This window comes from Penicillium verhagenii (assembly GCF_028828195.1).
Source record: "Penicillium verhagenii strain IBT 33310 chromosome Unknown utg000007l_segment0_segment0, whole genome shotgun sequence".
In the NCBI taxonomy this organism is placed as follows: Eukaryota; Fungi; Ascomycota; class Eurotiomycetes; order Eurotiales; family Aspergillaceae; genus Penicillium; species Penicillium verhagenii.
Window position 1 is genome coordinate 931717 of NW_026643171.1, and position 18560 is coordinate 950276.

The 18560-nt window shown below is 47.7% G+C and overlaps 8 protein-coding genes across 8 annotated transcripts; 2 read left to right on the forward strand and 6 right to left on the reverse strand.

Moving 5' to 3' along the window:
* Positions 1 to 469: 469 nt before the first annotated feature.
* N7466_007022 (SPX domain protein) lies at positions 470 to 2942 on the forward strand (the record flags this gene model as incomplete). Its single annotated transcript, XM_057166411.1, has 2 exons — positions 470 to 2728; positions 2796 to 2942. 2 exons carry the CDS (start codon positions 470 to 472, stop codon positions 2940 to 2942), a joined length of 2406 nt encoding a protein of 801 aa, XP_057019452.1.
* Positions 2943 to 3601: 659 nt separating this feature from the next.
* On the forward strand, positions 3602 to 4443 carry N7466_007023 (DsbA family oxidoreductase; the record flags this gene model as incomplete). Its single annotated transcript, XM_057166412.1, has 2 exons — positions 3602 to 3646; positions 3757 to 4443. The coding sequence occupies 2 exons, from the start codon at positions 3602 to 3604 to the stop codon at positions 4441 to 4443; spliced, it is 732 nt and encodes a 243-aa protein (XP_057019453.1).
* Positions 4444 to 5120: 677 nt separating this feature from the next.
* On the reverse strand, positions 5121 to 7561 carry N7466_007024 (6-phosphofructo-2-kinase PFK26; the record flags this gene model as incomplete). The annotated part of the gene is made up of 2 exons (XM_057166413.1): positions 5121 to 6960; positions 7263 to 7561. The coding sequence occupies 2 exons, from the start codon at positions 7559 to 7561 to the stop codon at positions 5121 to 5123; spliced, it is 2139 nt and encodes a 712-aa protein (XP_057019454.1).
* A 1466-nt stretch (positions 7562 to 9027) lies between these two features.
* On the reverse strand, positions 9028 to 9509 carry N7466_007025 (uncharacterized protein; the record flags this gene model as incomplete). The annotated part of the gene is made up of 2 exons (XM_057166414.1): positions 9028 to 9429; positions 9501 to 9509. 2 exons carry the CDS (start codon positions 9507 to 9509, stop codon positions 9028 to 9030), a joined length of 411 nt encoding a protein of 136 aa, XP_057019455.1.
* A 563-nt stretch (positions 9510 to 10072) lies between these two features.
* Positions 10073 to 10995, reverse strand: N7466_007026 (RTA1 domain-containing protein; the record flags this gene model as incomplete). The annotated part of the gene is made up of 2 exons (XM_057166415.1): positions 10073 to 10488; positions 10551 to 10995. Coding segments are annotated over 2 exons (861 nt in total), but the record flags the coding sequence as incomplete, so codon positions are not given.
* A 1048-nt stretch (positions 10996 to 12043) lies between these two features.
* Positions 12044 to 12405, reverse strand: N7466_007027 (uncharacterized protein; the record flags this gene model as incomplete). Its single annotated transcript, XM_057166416.1, has 2 exons — positions 12044 to 12094; positions 12169 to 12405. The coding sequence occupies 2 exons, from the start codon at positions 12403 to 12405 to the stop codon at positions 12044 to 12046; spliced, it is 288 nt and encodes a 95-aa protein (XP_057019457.1).
* Positions 12406 to 15024: 2619 nt separating this feature from the next.
* Positions 15025 to 15504, reverse strand: N7466_007028 (uncharacterized protein; the record flags this gene model as incomplete). The annotated part of the gene is made up of 1 exon (XM_057166417.1): positions 15025 to 15504. One exon carries the CDS (start codon positions 15502 to 15504, stop codon positions 15025 to 15027), a length of 480 nt encoding a protein of 159 aa, XP_057019458.1.
* Positions 15505 to 16485: 981 nt separating this feature from the next.
* Positions 16486 to 18371, reverse strand: N7466_007029 (putative Na/H antiporter; the record flags this gene model as incomplete). The annotated part of the gene is made up of 5 exons (XM_057166418.1): positions 16486 to 16857; positions 16920 to 17328; positions 17382 to 17464; positions 17525 to 18198; positions 18254 to 18371. 5 exons carry the CDS (start codon positions 18369 to 18371, stop codon positions 16486 to 16488), a joined length of 1656 nt encoding a protein of 551 aa, XP_057019459.1.
* Between the last annotated feature and the right edge of the window lie 189 nt (positions 18372 to 18560).

The following is an 18560-nucleotide window of genomic DNA, read 5'->3' on the forward strand; positions in this document are numbered from 1 at the left end:
ATACTAGTCCAAACAAAGATTAGTCTGGACCCGGTAATTGTGGATATAAATTACGTAAAATTACTGTAATTAAGCTACGGTCGGATCATCTTTGATCCAGGAGCTAGACCCCCATTTCTATACTGTGATTGGCTACTCCATTTGCATGCGGCAAGCCATAGAGAGCCTGACAGAGGCGCACGTGCGTGCTAAAGCTATCGACGACTCTTCAAATCGCTTAAGCTAACAGATTCTTTTCATTCTAATGCGCTTTGGGAGAGTGGACATATCTTGAAAGAAAAAAAATTTAGTTGAAGAGAGACAAGGAAAAAAGTTTATGCTGCATTAGTCTCACTGGTTTTCACGTGGTGATCGGTTCTTTTGCGCCTTTTCATCCCCTCTTCCCGCTTCTCTTTATCATCTTCCCGCCACTACCCATCCCAACTTGAGATAACCTTTCGAGTCCGTGCCAATTCCCAATTGAGGCATTATGCGGTTCGGAAAGACCCTCAAGACCACGGTCTACCCGCCATGGAAGGGAAAGTACATCGACTACAACAAGCTCAAGGGACTGTTGCGCGAGAATGATGTCACTGGCGAGGACGCCAGCGACTCCGATGACAACCTTTGGACTGAACAGGATGAGGAGGCATTCGTGCAGGAATTGCTGAATGTCCAATTGGACAAGGTCAATGCCTTCCAATCGGAGACCTCCCAGCAGCTCCGCGAACGCACCTCTTCCTGCGAGGCCAAGCTGCGCCCATTGGCTCCGTCCGGAGAGCAAGAGGCTGTCATCCTCGAGCAACAAGAAAAGCGCAGACTGGCGACAGAGGTCTTGCAAGAGCTAGACGGCATCACCAAGGAGGTCAGTGAGTTGGAGAAGTACAGTCGTATCAACTTCACTGGCTTCCTCAAGGCAGCCAAGAAGCATGATCGCAAGCGTGGAGCTCGGTACCGCGTCAAGCCATTGCTGCAGGTTCGCCTGTCCCAATTGCCCTTCAACTCAGAAGACTACTCGCCTTTGGTCCACCGTCTTTCGGTCATGTACTCTTTTGTTCGTGAAACTCTGACCGATGACCTGGTCCAACCACCCAAGGAACCCGAGCGTGGCTTTGGCCGTGATGTCTATTCCTCTTACAAGTTCTGGGTTCATGCAGACAACGTTTTGGAGGTGAAGACATACATTCTCCGTCGCTTGCCCGTTCTGATCTACAACCCGGGAACCTCGAAAAACGCGGATACCCTCGACGACCCAACCATCACTTCTCTCTACTTTGATAACCCTCAATTCGACCTCTACAATCAGAAGGTTGCCCGTGCGCCCGAGGCTGGATCCTTGCGGTTGCGCTGGACCGGTCAGCTCAAGGATAAGCCGTCTATCTACCTGGAAAAGAAGACTGTGACCGACTCTGACAGCAGTCGGGAAGTCAAGGTGCAACTCAAGGAGAAGCACATCAAGGAGTTCTTGGATGGCGAGTATCACCTGGACAAGAAGGTTCATCGGATGGAGGATATGAACAACGGAGACTCTGTAGAGGCAGAGAACCTCAAGAAGGATGTGGAAGAGCTGCAGTCCTTTATCAAGGAAAACAACCTGCAGCCTATGATGCGGGCCAACTACACTCGCACAGCTTTCCAAATTCCCGGCGATAACCGCGTTCGCATCTCCATGGACACCAACCTTGCCATGATCCGTGAAGATTCTCTTGACCCCGAGCGTCCCTGCCGAGACGCCTCCGAATGGCACCGCTCTGACCTTGATGACGCTGAGATGTCTTACCCGTTCAATACTATTCGTACTGGCGAAATCGTTCGTTTCCCCCACGCTTTGCTTGAGATTAAGCTGCGCGGTAAGGCACACCAGGCGGAGTGGATTAACGATCTCATGGCTTCCCATCTCGTCAAGGACGCCCCTCGCTTTTCCAAGTTTGTTCACGGTGCCGCTCAACTGTTCGAGGATTATGTCAACAGCTTCCCCTTCTGGCTAAGTGAACTGGAGAATGATATCCGACGTGATCCCGAGACTGCGTTCTACGAGGAGCAAGAACGTTTGGCGAGGCGCAACGAGGACGACATTGCGGTTGGCAGTTTCCTTGGTGGCGCAGGTAGCCCGAGTGCCAATGCACTGGCCGGATCTCCCTTCAGTCGATGGAGCGAACCCAGACCTCACACTGTGCTGCGTAGACCTTCTGGTTTCAGTGAAGGACCGTCAAACCGCCGTCTCTCTCACATTGAGCCCCAACGCCGCGAGGTGCAACCGCAACCGCAACCGCAGCCCCCTGTTGAAGCAGTTCCAGAGCCCGAGGAAGAAATGTCTCAATTCGCCTCCATCTTGAAGTCATGTGGTATCTCGAAGCCAAACTGGATTGGACGGGAGCAGGTCACTTTACCTCCTGGTGTGCGGGACCCTGGTGTCTGGATTAAGGATACAGGCCCCGTTCGTGTGGAAAGTAAGGTGTGGCTCGCTAACCAGCGAACCTTCATCAAGTGGTTGCACATCAGTATTCTCCTGTCAAGTTTGTCATTGGGTCTGTACAACGCCGCTGGCAAGCACAACAAGATTGCTCAGGCCCTGGCTGTTGTGTATACTTTCTTTGCCGTGTTTTCCGCTGTTTGGGGTTGGTACATGTACGAGAAGCGCTCCCGTCTCATCCGCCAACGAAGTGGCAAGGACTTGGACAACTTGTTTGGTCCTCTTGTCGTTTGCCTTGGTCTTGCTGTTGCTCTCGTCCTCAACTTTGCCTTCAAGGTAAGATCCTCCCCTCCTCCCAATCGTTATTGAAGTTTTTTTTACTCTTTACTAATGATCTCTACAGTATAAATATGTCCTTGATCAAGCCCACAATGCTCCCTCCCACCAAGTCCCTGTTCACAACAACTCGTCAGACGCCTTGAATGCTTTATTGGCTGATCGATTGCCATGGGTTGTAAACAGTGGCCACAATGCTCAGCAGATCCTCTAAATCATTTTTTTACTAAAAAAAGTGAGAGAAGGACCTGAACCTGAGCTGGCCCTTTCTGGATGGGGTTTGCGGTGGCTGTCAGGCCACCGTCCCCTTGTATATGAACTTTGGTCATGACACGACAGTTTTGTTGGGATATCCTCTCTTAGCGCATTCATGGATTTTGCTGTATTTTATCATGGATAGTTTGCATGAAAAGCATCATCTTCCACCTTTCGGTTTTTCGGTTTTTCGGTTTGTTATTTCGAGTGTCACATCTCTGTTATCTATTATCATTTTCAACACAGATTGATCTGAATCTCAATCTTCAAAAGTACTTGAAATATCCGGGCTCCTTACGTAGACGCACTAGAAAGAAAGCATGAATACGAGGAAAGAGGGGGAAATCCCAGAATCTCCTATCCCGTCCACTTCAAAAGTACTCTTGTTTCCCTTGAACAAAGGACATAATTAACCGCATTAAAAAGTACCACTTGAATCCATAACGAACCTTTGGAACCAGTGGATCAGAGGCCAATGCTGACAAATTGACCCTTAAGACCCGCAATCCCAGTAAACTATATAGACGTCGCCTTCTCTCAGCCGTTCCCCTCAATACCTCAAAACCGATATCAGAACCGAAAAAAACCTATTGAAAATCTCACTCGAAACACACAAACATGACAAATTTCAAGATCCAGATTATCTCCGACAGCGTCTGTCCGGTACGTACTATCAACACCCCCCCCCCAAACCCCCCAATACATGTATAGCGGACTACTATATCCAACATCCCATACATCAGACCAAGACCACCAAACTAACCTGACAACAGTGGTGCTACGTCGGCTACCGGCGCCTCTCGCGCGCAATCAGCATCCACAAAACCAGCAACCCATCCGACACCTTCACACTAAACTGGCGCGCGTTCTACCTCAACCCGCACTCACCCCCATACCCGGGCCGCAACAAGCAAGAGATGTACGCGGAGAAGTTCGGCGAAGAGCGGTGCAAGGCCATGTTCTCGCGCCTAGCAGCGGCGGGCGAGAGCGACGGGATCAAGTTCAAGTTTGGCGGGAATACGGGATCGACCCGGGATTCGCATCGGGTTATCTGGTATGCTGGTGAAGAGGAGGCGAAAGCCACGGCTGCGGCTGCAGAGAACGACAGTGCTACCACTACTACTGCTGCTGCTGCTGCTGCTAGTACGGCCGTGGGAGGGCTGCAAACGCGGGTAGTGGAGAATTTGTTCCGGGCTTACTTTGAGGAGGAGAAGAATATTACTGATGCGGAGGTTTTGGTTGAGGCGGCGGTTCGGGCGGGGTTGGATGGAGGGGAGGTGAGTAAGTTGCTTGAGACGGGGGTTGGGGCAGAGCAGGTTGATGCGGAGGCGTTTGCGGCGTCGAGGAGGTTGGTTTCGGGGGTTCCGCATTTTACGGTGCAAGGGAAGTATTTGGTTGAAGGGGCTGATGAGCCGGAGACGTTTTTGGAGGTGTTTGAACGGGTGAAGCTTGATGAGTAGAGATGTAAATAATATTGGATAACACCTGAAAGTCCTGTCTAGTGAATACATTTATTGCAACATTCAACAAAGGTTGAAATATTGAATGCGGTTAAAGGGTTTATTCATTGAAAAAAAAAGTCCCAGTATCGTATCCAGGCAAGCAAGAAAAGCTATAGCCAAAAAAAAAACGAAATCCCATTGTCATCTCAATGTCGATATGCAGGGTGGTGGGGTATCTGACGAAGGAAGCTCGTTGGGTTGAAGCCTTGGTAAGCTCATCGAGTCATCGCTTCCGCTTAACGCCAAATCTATGCAAAGACCACGAGCAACATGGGGATGGAACGAATCACTGAACTCCTGCATGTAAGAAACGCCTGTATTGTCCCCCGTGAAAACATAAAAAAAGCAATGGAGAAAAAAAGGCTGGAAATTCAAAAAGATAATACAACGCGACAAAGCCGGAGAAGAATAGAAACCCCCTTGGATGTAACCTGAACAGAAGCAAGAGAAAGATGAGCAATAAACAGTGAGAATTCACTTAGTGTTGTTGTGGACTGAGAGCTCTCATTCTCACCATCCGAATCCGGGTCATCTTGATATTGAACGGGAAATTTGGTCGTCACAAGTTCATAGCAAAATCATGATCATAGAGGGGTGGATGGTCCCCAAAGAAAAGTGTGCCAGTAGAAGGGCTTTTAGCCTGAGATGCTTGGCTGTCGATCCTGCCCGCTCACCTGCTTCAATTCGTAATTGGGAACAAGATCAAACCAATCGCTATTTGGATTGTATCGATAAGCCCGGAAGTCAACTCCGTAGGGCTTGGGCTCTAACATGTAGAGCACTCCCATCTCAACGTCCAGGTTGGCGACCTGGTCACGTTGAAGTCCCTGGAAGTAGGAGAGAAGAACACGGGCGGTGGACCGATGGCTAACCAGCAGGACGTGATCAGTAGTACGCTCCACCTCGACGATGACAGCCCGAAGACGGTTGATAATGTCTAGGTAACCTTCTCCGCCAGGTCCGGGGTATCGGTAGAAGAGCTTATCCTTCTTGCGATGAGCATATTCCTCGGGGAACTGCTCCTGGATCTCCTTGTAAGTCATGCCTTCCATTCTTCCCGAATGAAGTTCGTCAAGCATACGCATTTGCTTGACATCATAGTCTTCTTCATTGAAGTAGTCGACTGTTTCAACAGCCCGCGCCATCATTGACGACCACACACAGAAATTGCGCGGCTGATCATGAGGAATATAGGATGGGTTAGGGGGAGTGCTGTCACCTGGGCGAGGAGGAAAGTGCTTGAGCAAGTCCTTTTGGCGCTGGTACAGTTCCCATGTCTCCCGCTGGGCATTGATGAATCGAGCCATGGCCTTAGCGTACCGCTGGCCATTCTCGCTGAGACCAGAATCTCCACCAATACGACCGGCCTGGTCGTCCAAGCTCTCTCCGTGTCGAGTGATCCAGATCTGGCGTGGGGAGAGGTTGAAGTTAAGCAGATAGTAGACAACCTGTGACGAGAGGAAACCATGGGTTTGATGCGCGACAACTTTGCGACCAACATCGATCATTTGAATGAAAGCCATGCCCATTTTCTCTTCATATTCACCCAAGGGGATATAAGACTTCTCATAGAGAGCCACACGCTTTTTGAAATCCGCTAGAGCCTTTTCGGGGTCTTGGCCCTTGTAGTCGGGCCCAGAAAGCTTGAGGCGCATGTTGGCCTCCAGCAAGGTTTGGTCCACACAGCTGCTTTCAAGGAACAAAATATTCAACTCGGGGCCAGCACGTTTGCGAATATGATCAACGACAGCCTTGCGACGCTCCATAGTACTGTTAGTTGCATCGAGGATACCAACACTGCCACCTTCATCCAGGATGTAGTCAAGCAGTTCATCAAGGGTGTCGAGGGCGACGCGCTCTCGAAGCTTCACCGCATTTGCATTCTGGGGATCGAAGAAACTCGCAGTCTGGTCCATTGGCTCAGAAGATTCGGTGACGGCCTCGTCTGGGATGAGCGGGCCGGGGCCCAAGTCGATTGGTGGCACCATGGACCCTCCATTCGTTGAGTGGGAAGGTTCAGAATCCTTGCCGTTCACGAGGATCTTAGTTGGAACAACTGGCGGCGGAAGAGGTGATTCTTCTGGTGGCGAAGTTTCGCCTTGATTATTCTTTCCGACGCTGACACTCAAGCGGCGCACCGAGTCGATTAGGTCCCTGTGGACATTCTTTGGGGCCTTTTCAGAGCCCCGAGGAGTGGCCGGGGTGGGAGACTTGCCAGCGGCGACACGACGGCGTGCACCGACGTTGAAGATGTGAGTGTCGTGCTGAAGCCAGTTCAGGTAACGGGCGAGTTTTTTAGTGATGTAACTCTTGCCTCGAGCGGGAAGCCCGACCATGACGATGACCAGCTTTGCGCCAACATCGCGAGAGGCAATTCGGCCATCGGGAGAGACCTTGGACTTGGTCAAACCGGGAATATCAAGGGTGGTAGCTCGGACTCTGCTACTCGGGGTTCCGGGATGTGTACGACCCGATCTGCAGGGGAGAAAACGGTTAGATCAGAAACTAAAGCATAATTCAAAGCACGAACGATCACAAGACAAGCATATGCGGCTCAGCCACACTGGGGGGGAGGGTCCGGGGCACGCGCAAGCTAGCTTGTGCATCCGTAGAGCCGCTTCCCTTTTTTTCCCTCAGAGCGGGACAGACTTGACCCGGGGCAGTTCTGCAGTGTCGATCAAGCCGATGTCCTCGCTCATAGGCTAGGGGTTTAAAGTACTCAAACACAAGGTTCTGGGGCCAGGGGATTTGACGACTCAGAGGCAGGGAAGACTTACATCTGTGGGGACGGGGGTGCGGTAGAAATCGGAGTGTCAGTCAGGGCAGTTCCGACTCCGCCCTTGGGCGCCTGTGAGGCTTTGTGGGCATCGGAATGCAAGTCATTTCCTAGCGCTCTTCCGACCACAGTTTTCGGGGGAGTCAGAGTTGCTCCTTCTTTACCCGAGCCAAGCCCAGCTCCAGTTGAGCTGATGCCGTTGGGTCGTTGGTTCATAATCCTCTGATCCCCCAGGACTGCAGGATCTGAAGTGGCGGACGACATGATTGCCGACCGTGCAATGTCGGAATGTTGTGCCATCCCCGGTAAGGAGCCTGAGGCCTTTCCGGAGAAGCAAGGTTTTGATGTTGGAAAAGGATCCTTTCCTTTAAAAGGTAACAAGGCTCGCTCTGATGGATAGGATTTTGATGAAAGCACCCTCGAAAGAACTGAAGTGGGAGGAGAGAAAAATAAGGCGGGAGCGGATGACTCAACTCCGGGCGCCAAACGTCACTTTCCTTTCGTGTGCGAGCGATCACCTATTTGGCAATGTTCGCGCACCAGGAAAGACTATGTGAGGGGTTGAGAATTGGAGTAATTGCGCTGAGATTTTTCCACCTCTCTCTGCTCTTGGTGTGCGGTGGAGATCGAGGGGCAAAGATTCAAAGATAAACCTGAATTTCTCTCAGTAATAATGGACCCCAAAGACCACTCAGCCTATGTTACCTTTGAATATTGGACAGGGATAGATTGTTTTTTTTTTGGGTCTTTGGTCCCTTTGGTATAAAGGGATTTCGGAGATAGTGAAAGGAAAACTAGGGGGGGGGATAAGACCGAATCAAACCACGATCAGTTGAATGAAATCACCCAGCAGCTTTTAAGATGATCATCGAGAGTCCACTCCAGGTGGGGATCAACGGGGCTTCAACTTCATAAAATGATGTCAGGGGCGTCCAAGATTAAAAGAGAGAGGAAAAAAACCAGCAGTTATGATTTATGCACGGTAGATCATAGAACATGGACAGTAATAGAAAAAGTTTGGATTTTTGAGGCTCTCTATATATGCGCCTAGACATGATACATACAACCTTGGCAGTCTCCTTTATCTTAGAATGCTTGGCTCAGAGACATCTCCAGGCCGAATCATGATAGTGGAGCCATCTCCATGGCACCACCCCTGGACCGAACTATGACTAGAAACTGAATTTCAACTGAAGAATCCTCCCCCAATCAAGGTCCCACCTGCCAAAGTCATTATGGAATCTTTGGGTTTTCGGTCATTCGGTGATATCAAGCCGATATCAGCTTTAAATCCGGGAGATAAGGCGGGCTGGTTGGGATCTGAAAGAATCAGGCCAGCAGTGGTATTTCAAACCCGACATGTCCGGTGGATGGTCCAGATGCTCCAGGTCAAAGTCCTTGGGCGGCTTTGTGCAACATGCGCGTCTCCGCTCGGGCGAGTCCTCCCTTTCCGCAGGGCATACTCGGCTTTCTTGGCGGTTCCCGGGCCTCAGTACTGCAGCTTACTTTCCGACCAACCGCATGCTTCGGTCGCCTCACGATGATCGGTGATCGTCCCGCTACCGGTCCCCGGAACCCCCGACAGGCGATAACTTATCTCGGCGGTGACACAGAATCCTTAGCGCTTGGCGGTCACGCAGGGGGTAACACACATTGCTGCTCCCCCCACTCCCCCCAAGGATCAGATCAGATAGCTGGAATATTTGTGGGGTGGGTATATTTGAGTATGGAGTGAACGGTCCCACATCCCTCGGATGCCTCCGTTATCAGTTTTGCAGGGTAAGCGTCAGGCCGATCAAGCACACGTATGCCGCAACACTCAGTGCGGTCAAGACCACTACCGCATTTCCACTCGTTCGGAATTTGTGACGATGAATTCCATCTTCCCCGAGCTCCGAAAAGAACTGGCGGTTCCCCTGGGAGCGGCGAAACAGTCCAATTATCAAGACTCCAGTGCCATAAATTGCGAACAATGCTCCAATGCTGTAGAACTCGGCGGTGAAGATCTTGAGTACGACGAGGGCAAAAGAAAACTGAGAAAGGGCGGTCCGGACATAGGCACCCTCGAAGGTGCGTTGAGCTGCACGCACCTCAACGATTTCATCTGAAGTAAGTACTGCAGAGCGGGCACGGTGCATGCGAAGATGATATCGATCCGCGGCTCGACGCTGGAGTTTCCAAAGTTAGCCAGGAAGCGAATAGATTGTATCCCAAAGGTTCGGGATGTATTCAAGCCCACCTCGAACATAATGTCGACGTAGTAGAAGACAGTGCAACAGTGAGATTTGAGGAGAAGGTTGCAATTGTTGGCAAAAAAACAAGTCCCCACACGTAAAGTGTCGCCAAAATGAGATGCCCCCGTGATCAATTTCACGTGGACTTTTCGCTTATTTAATCAACAAAGCCAAGGCAAACAAAAAGACTTGACAACTGCAAAATCAATTCGAGTTTTGGCTTGACCCCAGTTATTCTTTATTGGTAGTACGGTCTCTCATGACTTTATTTTGCTTTATCAATCTCTAGTGAATATATGATCTCAAATGATTCTGTTGAAGGGATTGATTGCTCCACCGATCTCCCATGGATACTTTGACTTGGATCCCGTCGACTTCCCCACTTATGACGTGCAAAGGGTCCAAGTAGATATCTGGAGTCACATGATATAGAACTTGATCCTTTACAGTAGTCGAAGACTCAAAGTTATGAGGTCAATACAGGAGATCAGAGATCTCTATCAATATGCTAGATAGGAAATGATTTCATAAAAGTACAAAATAGTGGATGAATAATATTGAGCAGCAGATCAACAAATCATACAAGCTCCATTTCATCTATTTTTTTGTGCTCCGTGACCAAGATCTGACTAGGGTGGAACCAGATAAAAATGACCATCACTACCAACATCAATGTGGCATCGAAGATGTATGCAAAGTACTCGTGGCTCTGGAGAGCACCCGTTGATCCTTGGACATATTCGATTACTCGGTATATGCAACGAACCATGATCATCGTGCTAGCCGCGTAAAGCACATACATGTATCGTTCCCAATGAGTCGCAGAGGTTAGCGAGGCCGTAGTTGGTTGAGCCTTCATGCGCTTGTGGAAAATAAGCGAGACGATGATAAAGAAGCCGAAAAAGATGATTTGAACGACCAAACCAACCACGATGATGTTTTCCGCGAGTTTCATGCTACTTGCGGTCTTCGCGCTGGATATCATTCCACCACCTGGTCAAGAACAGTGTTAGACCTAAAGATACTTTTTTTCAGTAAGGGTTCTTTTTTCTTACCGCCACCTTGAATCAAAAATGCTAGGATATCACCACAAACGAAGATCTTGGTCAATCTAGTGGCACGGATAAGAGAGTTGGAGTCGCCATCAACTAGACGAATGATACGTCCAAGTATCATGTAGATCGATGCCGCGAATAAGGAAGGCGCAACGAGAATGAAAAGACATTGTAACGCGTAAGGAAGAATCGTATAATCTGGATTTTGGTTTGCACTGATCGCACGTGCTATGTAACCGATGGCTTCGAAGAAACCACCGACAATGAAAGCAATCAAGAACTTGAGCTTGTGCTTCGCTGCAAGGAATATATGCCCACCAGTGGCAATGAGGAAAAGAATTATGTAGACGACGGCCGCCGCTACTGATGGCGTATAGTTGTAAAGTGTGTAGCTGGTAGCCATGATAGCGATATTGGTGAGAGTTGGATTGGAAAGACAGGAAAACTTCAAGCAGAAGAGGTAGATTGATAAATAGGAATTAGCAAAACATTTGAAAGACAAAGAAAAGGAGTGTAACAAGTGTCGTAAAGAGGGTGAAAAACGGTTGGCAAAAAGAGTGTCGAAAGGATGGCTGGTTTCATGAAAAGGAAAATCTGGAGAAGCTCATCTCGTTCTCGAATATAATTAGTATGCTCATCGGCATTCGGGAACACGATATACCCGGCAACAGCGTGCGTGGCATAGAGTATAAATAACTAATATTAGCAAATTTAGCACTAGTGGGAGTGAATACGGAGGATACGGGCCCCACATTTGTGTAGATTGAGCTAGTGCCAACCGATGAAGCCACACAGAGCTGCAAATTTCAATTTCAATATCCTCAATCCACTAATACATTGACCAATAAGATCAGGATATACGGATACGGATACGGGTGACACCCAAGTGGATAAACTGATCAATCTAACCTTGACACCCTCGTCTACCCTAAATATCCAGGTATCTCTAGGTCCTAGTCAGGTAGTAGCCCTAGTTATATGCAACCTTAAAGTGTACGTACTGCGTACGTACTTCAAATGTTAGCACTTAGAATAGGTATCAATATATTCCGTACTTGTTTGGTCACTTGTCTTGTGACCTACGTACTCTCACATTTCTCTGTGTACTGGTAGATAGTTCTTCCTTCTCTCTCTTCTTTTTTTCTCTTTCTTTGCAGCTCCCAATACTATCGCATTGCGTCCTCGCCCTCCTTCCTAGTATACTCGATCTTCTTGTTCTCTTACTGTCTTTTTCGGTGGGAATCTCGAACTACTACAAGCTACGGTCCTAGAGATTTATCGAGAATCCTTCACGGAAATCATTTAGACCTGACACATAGACTATAGAGAGACTGGTTCTGAGATAGAGAACCAATAGCGCAACGACCATATGTACATTATACTATGTCAGGCAAATGACCAGCCTGGTGAGCAGCTTCGACAAAAGGTTTTTCATCCTTTTTAAGCTTGTCCATATATGGTTGCCCAAAAGCCATCCGGGCCGTCTGGGTCAATCAAGCTCCGCAGTTGATTAGCTGCTGCCTCGAAGCACTCCATTGAGGAGCCTATAAGTCATTTATTAGCAATACTGCATTTCTGCGAGTAAGTTCCTAGCTTTACACTGGTGGCTCGGACTTACATTTTGGGGAACCCACTCCTTAAAACTGCTCGTGGCAAATCCTGCGTCTTTTTCGGACTTGTAGTCATCCCTTGCCCTGCTGTCTTGGGATTCAAAGTAGTTGAGGGCATCCTTAAAGTTCTGCTTGTCTGTCTCAAGCTTGGATTGGAAGTGCGATTCGGTAAGCTCCAGGCCATCAAAGTTGGTCCTGTAGGCGTGGTCGGACGCCTTAAATGGGAATTCAAGTGCGTCTTTCATCTTGGATAGAGGGGAAAAGAGAAATAAAATGGATTTTGAGATGATAGGGGCCGACTGGTGGTTTCAAAGAAAGGTGTTGGTGATCTGGGGGTGGCAGGAGGAGTATTTATCTTCAATGTTCAGTTCAGCCATGTTGATCACATTCAAATCAGCTCTGACGTACAACCCCTCGTTCTGGAAGAATATAATTACCGGGAATGTGTGACCCCGCAGAATGGTAGTTCAATTGATAAGACCCACTGAGAAGTATCGGGCCTAGCTGAAGAGATGTCTCAGCTCCTCGTAGGGAGAGTCTTGAAAAGAAAACGGCGCAGCTATTTGTAATCCCAGGAGCTATCTTCTGCCACATGTACGCCTTGTAGCCTGGGAGCCAACTTCCAGAGCGATATACATACAGTAGTATAAAACCAGCCGACAACTAAACATCCACATATTACTGGACGTAGTACGGAATTCTTCTTTGTTCCTCCGCTTTGGAGCACCAAGGCGCTCCGGTACATTTTTGGGAGTCAAGTTCATGAGATTCCAAATCATCCAAACGACCTGGCCTTTTAAAATGGAGACCAAATCAGTGTCAGTTGACTGTACAGCAACAAATGTGTAACTATGCGGCATGCCATAGTCAATGATTAGATCCAATGTGGGGCGTTGTCAGCCAGCCACAAAATTATGTGGAACTCAAAGCTCGCCTCTGAGGACACCACGATATACAAACAGCTCTATGAAGATCAATATGTGGCAAATAACCAAGCTCAGGGCCAATTTTTGGACGCAGTATAGATAACCAAGGAGTGAAGGAGTGAAGATACTTGAGGGAGACACATGCAACATGGTCAAATTTAGCTGCCCCGATCATGCACATGTGAACATTAGGAATGGCCGCTTTGCTGATTCCACTTGAAAGTTAACTAAATTTGGGGATATTGCTGCGTTTTTCTATCTCAGTGACTTGGTTTTCGTAGAGACCGGCGAGTTGTATCTACAGTATGTTACTTGGTGAGTGTACGAAGTCGGACTTTGCTTGTCAATCAAAGGAGAGTCGCAGGCTGATGTCATATTGCTTTGCTGATCAGTAGTGAGGAATATCGGGAACGAACTATTTGACACGTATTTTCGGGCAAAATATTTACGTAGGAACTACAGGTCCGTGATATTTCTATTATTGTGATGATAGTAGGGCACCGGGCTCTCGTTTACAAATAAACATAACCCAGCACTACTTAAAGTGCTTTAGGACACCACTTCGCAATTCTGGCAATATTATAGCTGTAAGGGTAAGACTGGAATATAAACATAGCCCTGAAGCATAGTGATGACATGTTCATCTGGGGGTTGTGATCTACGGTTTGAAATTAAAAGTAGGTTGTCAGTGAACGTAACTACCAAGACTCAGCAAAGCTATGATTGGGTAAGCTGATCGATGCGGGAGGATAGAACTATTGAATTATACGAGAAGAAATAAAAAGTAAAGATGGTAAAAGCCAAAAAAAAAAAAAGGTGGGGAAAAAAAGAAAAGTCAGCGCTGGGGTTCGAACCCAGGCTCCCGAAGGAACTAGATGTCGATGGATTTTTGCGGTTAAGCAAAGCCATTCAAGTCTAGCGTGTTAGACCACTCCACCACACTGACTAATTACCCGGATTTACAAATATTTGGTTTATGAAGAGCGTATTGCACCAAGTTCATATTCTTTTGAACAATCGGCGCAGTTGGGCTAAAGATAAGCTAGGCGCGGATGAATATTCCATGGGGTTACTCTTTTAATCAGTAGACTCACTTCTCGAGTGGAAATTGAATTCTGTCAAACAGCGCTTCCCATCCACGCCATTGGTGGCACATGTAATGAATACTTCTTTCTCCTTCTGGGGAAAAAAACCTGCTCTTTCCCAGTCAATAATCCCTGCAACTGCATCCACATTCGGGTGTAACACAATGTTTTAAAGATCTCAATCCACACGTGACAACACTGGTAAGCTGGAAGGGGTGATATATCCAATCAAAACTCCTCTTTGTGGTCTCCGGTTGAATATTCATGTAATTAAAACCACATGTGCACGATCATTTTGCCTTGCCGTTGTTACTTTCCATGCCAAATGTCATAACTTGCATCGTATCCACCGTTCTTCAAACATTCAGGTTCAAACTCGTCTTCTCTGTCAGTTTCATAAGTAGGATCTTGACGACTAATTCTCGCCCAGGTGACTTTTGAAACAGTCTTCCACTCAATCTCACGGAAGTCATAAGGCCAACCATATTGCTCCTGGAGAATCTTCTTGATTTGAGGGTACTGTAGGCGTTTAATGCTTAATATCGGACCATGTCTTTGTATAGGGTATATGGAAGAAATACAAATTACCTACCACGCCGTAAATATCGTTTTCTTCCGTAACCAAGTCACAAGGATATCTTGTCATGTTAGGGAGGATCTCAAGTGATCTGACTCGTTGAAGATGGGATGTGAGGTATGTCGGAGCATGGTGTGGATGGCACTGTCGATAATCATCGTCCGGGGGTGAGTCATGGAAGTCCCATACTCGAATTGTGTCTGCAAGTTACGACTATCAATGACATGCCTCCGTGCACCTGGACACCATAGAAAATCAGGAAAAACAATCAAAAAACTAACTTTCTTTTGTATCAAGGATTACATGGCAGCCCTCATCAGTTGAACAAGTCAAAGCTATCTCGTGGGGAAGAAGGAAGTCTGGCCGGGGGTCATCGTCAATCTCAAATCGATCCGGATCGCGACCTCCTCGGATCTCATAGTCATGAAGATAGGTGAAGGCTCTTGACCAACGGTAGAAGAATTCCACATCGCTGGCTGTCCTCGAGAATCGAAAATATGGTAGTCGCTTCATCAGCGAGATAACCACTGGGTCAATATGAAGTTCCTCGCATAGCGTTTGATTAATATTATGACCTCCTGGTGGCGCCCAGGTGACCTCCCAATCCGAAATATAATTCAGTTGGAGATAGATGCGGTATATGTCACTGATGATGTTGACAATTGTATCTTCGCTGTAGGGGAGCCGAGAGACATGAAACCCAGTAGTAACATCTTGGACTCCATTGGAATCTTCTTGTAAAGAGTTCACATCCATTTCAGCGATCGTGTGGGGCAAGATGAAAGGCTACGCAGGAATGAGGCACTGATTTTGGAGACGGACGATGGCCAGAATGAATTTCTCTCAAAGACTGGATACAAGGTTGCGTAAGGGGCGAAGGAATCGAATGGTGCGATTCATGGAGCGTTGGGAGATGAAAGGACAGTACTAGGCTTAGATCACATGACTTTTAAGGTCTCTGATAGCTGTAGTGACCACGGGAGCATCAGTTGACCTTGTAGAACCAAACATTTGAATGTGAGACGATGGTATTATTACTACGGATGGCAGATAATGTATTTTTGAGCTCCTATCTGGGCTATAGAGGGTCAAAGCTATGAATCCAATATTTTATATTTTTAAATTAATGTCAGTATGACGGAGTGGTCTATCGTGCTAGACTTGAACGGCCCTGCTTTCCAGCAGGATTCCATCGACATCTAGTTCCTTCGGGAGCCTGGGTTCGAACCCCAGTGCTGACTTCTTTTTTCTTTTTCTTTTTCTCTTTTATTACTTGGCAGTTTCTGATATTATTCATCTCTTTACATGTTAGTTATACATGGTACCTGCAAATCAGAAATGGAAATGAAGTCATTCAAATATCCTATTCTATCATTCTATAGTATTTCAAATGACAAAGACCGAGTCATAAATACTACCAGTAGGTATGGTTCAAAAGTTAGGCCAAGAAAAAAAGATCATATCCTAACATGTCAACTACCTACATCAATGCGCCAGAATGAAGCTGGAGCAATAATGTGTGTCGAGTGCTTGCTTGCACAGATGGCTAGTAGAGACAACAGCTAACAAAAGAATGCCAAGGTGTTCTATAACAGGAAAACGGAACGAGATAATCAGAAGACGACAAGCGTTACCCTTTCCCCAAGAAGCTGACGGAGACTTGAGCTTCCTGTAACCAAGCTCGAGAAAGTTTGTCATCGAGAGGGTCCACAAGTTACTCCAAGGTTACCGCGATAGCTATGCAGAAGTGGATGAACCCTTGCGTGTTCCACTCGCACTTGGAATAGTTTCGTGAATAACCAGATTGACAGGTCTTTCTGGCTCATCAGTTTGTCCGACGCCAGGCTGTGTTGGGCCAGGCGACGGAGAAGGAACTTTCGAGCGACCGAGACGGAATAACGGCGGGGTTGGCGAGGAGTATTGCCGACGTCTACGGCTTCGAAAGCTCGAAGAGTCATTTTCTATAGGCATAGCAGTGCTGTGACTGCCCCGAGTTATTTCAATAGGCACATGCTCGTTTTCTGCGGTGCTCGAGGTGATGGCGAATGAAATGGTTCGTGGAAGATGGTAGCCGGCCTTGCCAACAGGAACGGATAGCCCATGCACGATCTAGAGCAGTTGTTAGAAAATACAGCTGTTGGAATATTATAGATCAATATGTATGTACTCACAATGCTGCAAATGGCAAGGAACCACACCACAATTGTGGCAGTATCTGCTACCTGTTGTGCATCTTCTCGCACTTGGCCATCAACTGTGATTTCCAAAAGAAATTCTCGGCAGATCGATAAGTAGAAGATGGCTCCTACGCCAATTGGGCCGAAGAATCCCACAAAGGCGGCATGGGAAAGATCTTCAATTTGATGGATGTACTTGTGCACTGCAAAAACGATAGGCATCCGTCGAAATAGGAGAATCAAAATCCCCAAAAATATGAGCCGATAGATGGGGATGATGTCGTTTTTTAGAAAAGAGGCCCAGGGAGCAACTGCGCCAAACCACATGAACATGGACAGATTGAGAAGCATGTCAATGGTAGGCTGGAGAGAGTCATCGATGGTCTCAAGGCGGAACCAATCACTAAGTCGATCTCAGTCAGGGCCATCCAGTACTTGGGGATCATAGCAACTTACTCCTGGGTAAACACATTCCCTGCAATAAAGCACGCCAGAAGATCGTCGGTGCCAATGAGCCCACAGGTTCCGACCACAAAGAGCTAGTAGATTCGCGAGTTAGACCCAAGGTCTCTTCGCACTTTTTCCGGATTAAGACTTACTGCAAGAGCGATAGCAAAAACCAGGAAACTCTCCCGATCAACATAGTGCTTCTCTTCGGCCCAGTGGAGCAACTTTCTCGAAATCCAACCAACTGTAGCCCCATACACAATGCTCAAAACAATAGTGTACACCCAGGTCTCATAGAACCACAGGCCCATGGCCGTACCAGCTCCACCACTATACCCCTGGCCGCCCATACCGGTATATTTGAGAATATAAATTCCAAAGAAAAGAAATGGGTAACCCAGACCATCATTGGCTCCGGATTCCGCGACAATGATCCGCTGCAGTGGGCGCGGAACATGCTTGTCTGCAAACTTTCCCTTGACAATGGAATTGGAAAGAACAGGATCTGTCGGTGTCACACACGCGGCCACAATCAGAGCATGTAGGAACTTGAAATTAGGGACCATGGCCCAGATGATCAGGCTACTACAAATCCACATGGCCGCCATGCCGGGACCGAGCAGGAGAGCCAAGCTCCGCCATTCAATCTGCAAGTAGCGTTTAGGAAGCTGGACACCGGCAAGAACTAGCTGCACGCCCAGGACCAGACGAGTAAATTGCAGAGTAATCGCTTCGAGATTCTCTACCGAATGCAATGCATAGTCCTCGGGTCGGATGAAGTTGGCGGCATGGGGGGAAAATGCTACCCCGGCTAGCAATGAGATCACTATTGGTAGTTATTAGCTTACTGCAAGATCTCGCAGCAAGGGGACTTATCTTACATGCTTCCGAGAGATATAACCGCTCCTTGCATAAATAAGAAACTAAGCCAAAGACCGATACAAATCCGCCAAGAGTTGCACAGATGATGTTGAAATTGGTCAAAGCGAGAGTTGGCATCTTGCATGTGCCGATGACGCGGGGGTATTCACGGACAGTTGATCCGGAGATCTGGGGCTTGTGATTTGAGATTTGAGATCTGACAGATCTGAGATCTTGGAATCTGGCGATGTCTTAATCACCGTTTGAATTCAAAGAGGAATGGCAATATGGAATTTTAAGATCTGTTGGTATTTTTGAAGTAACAAG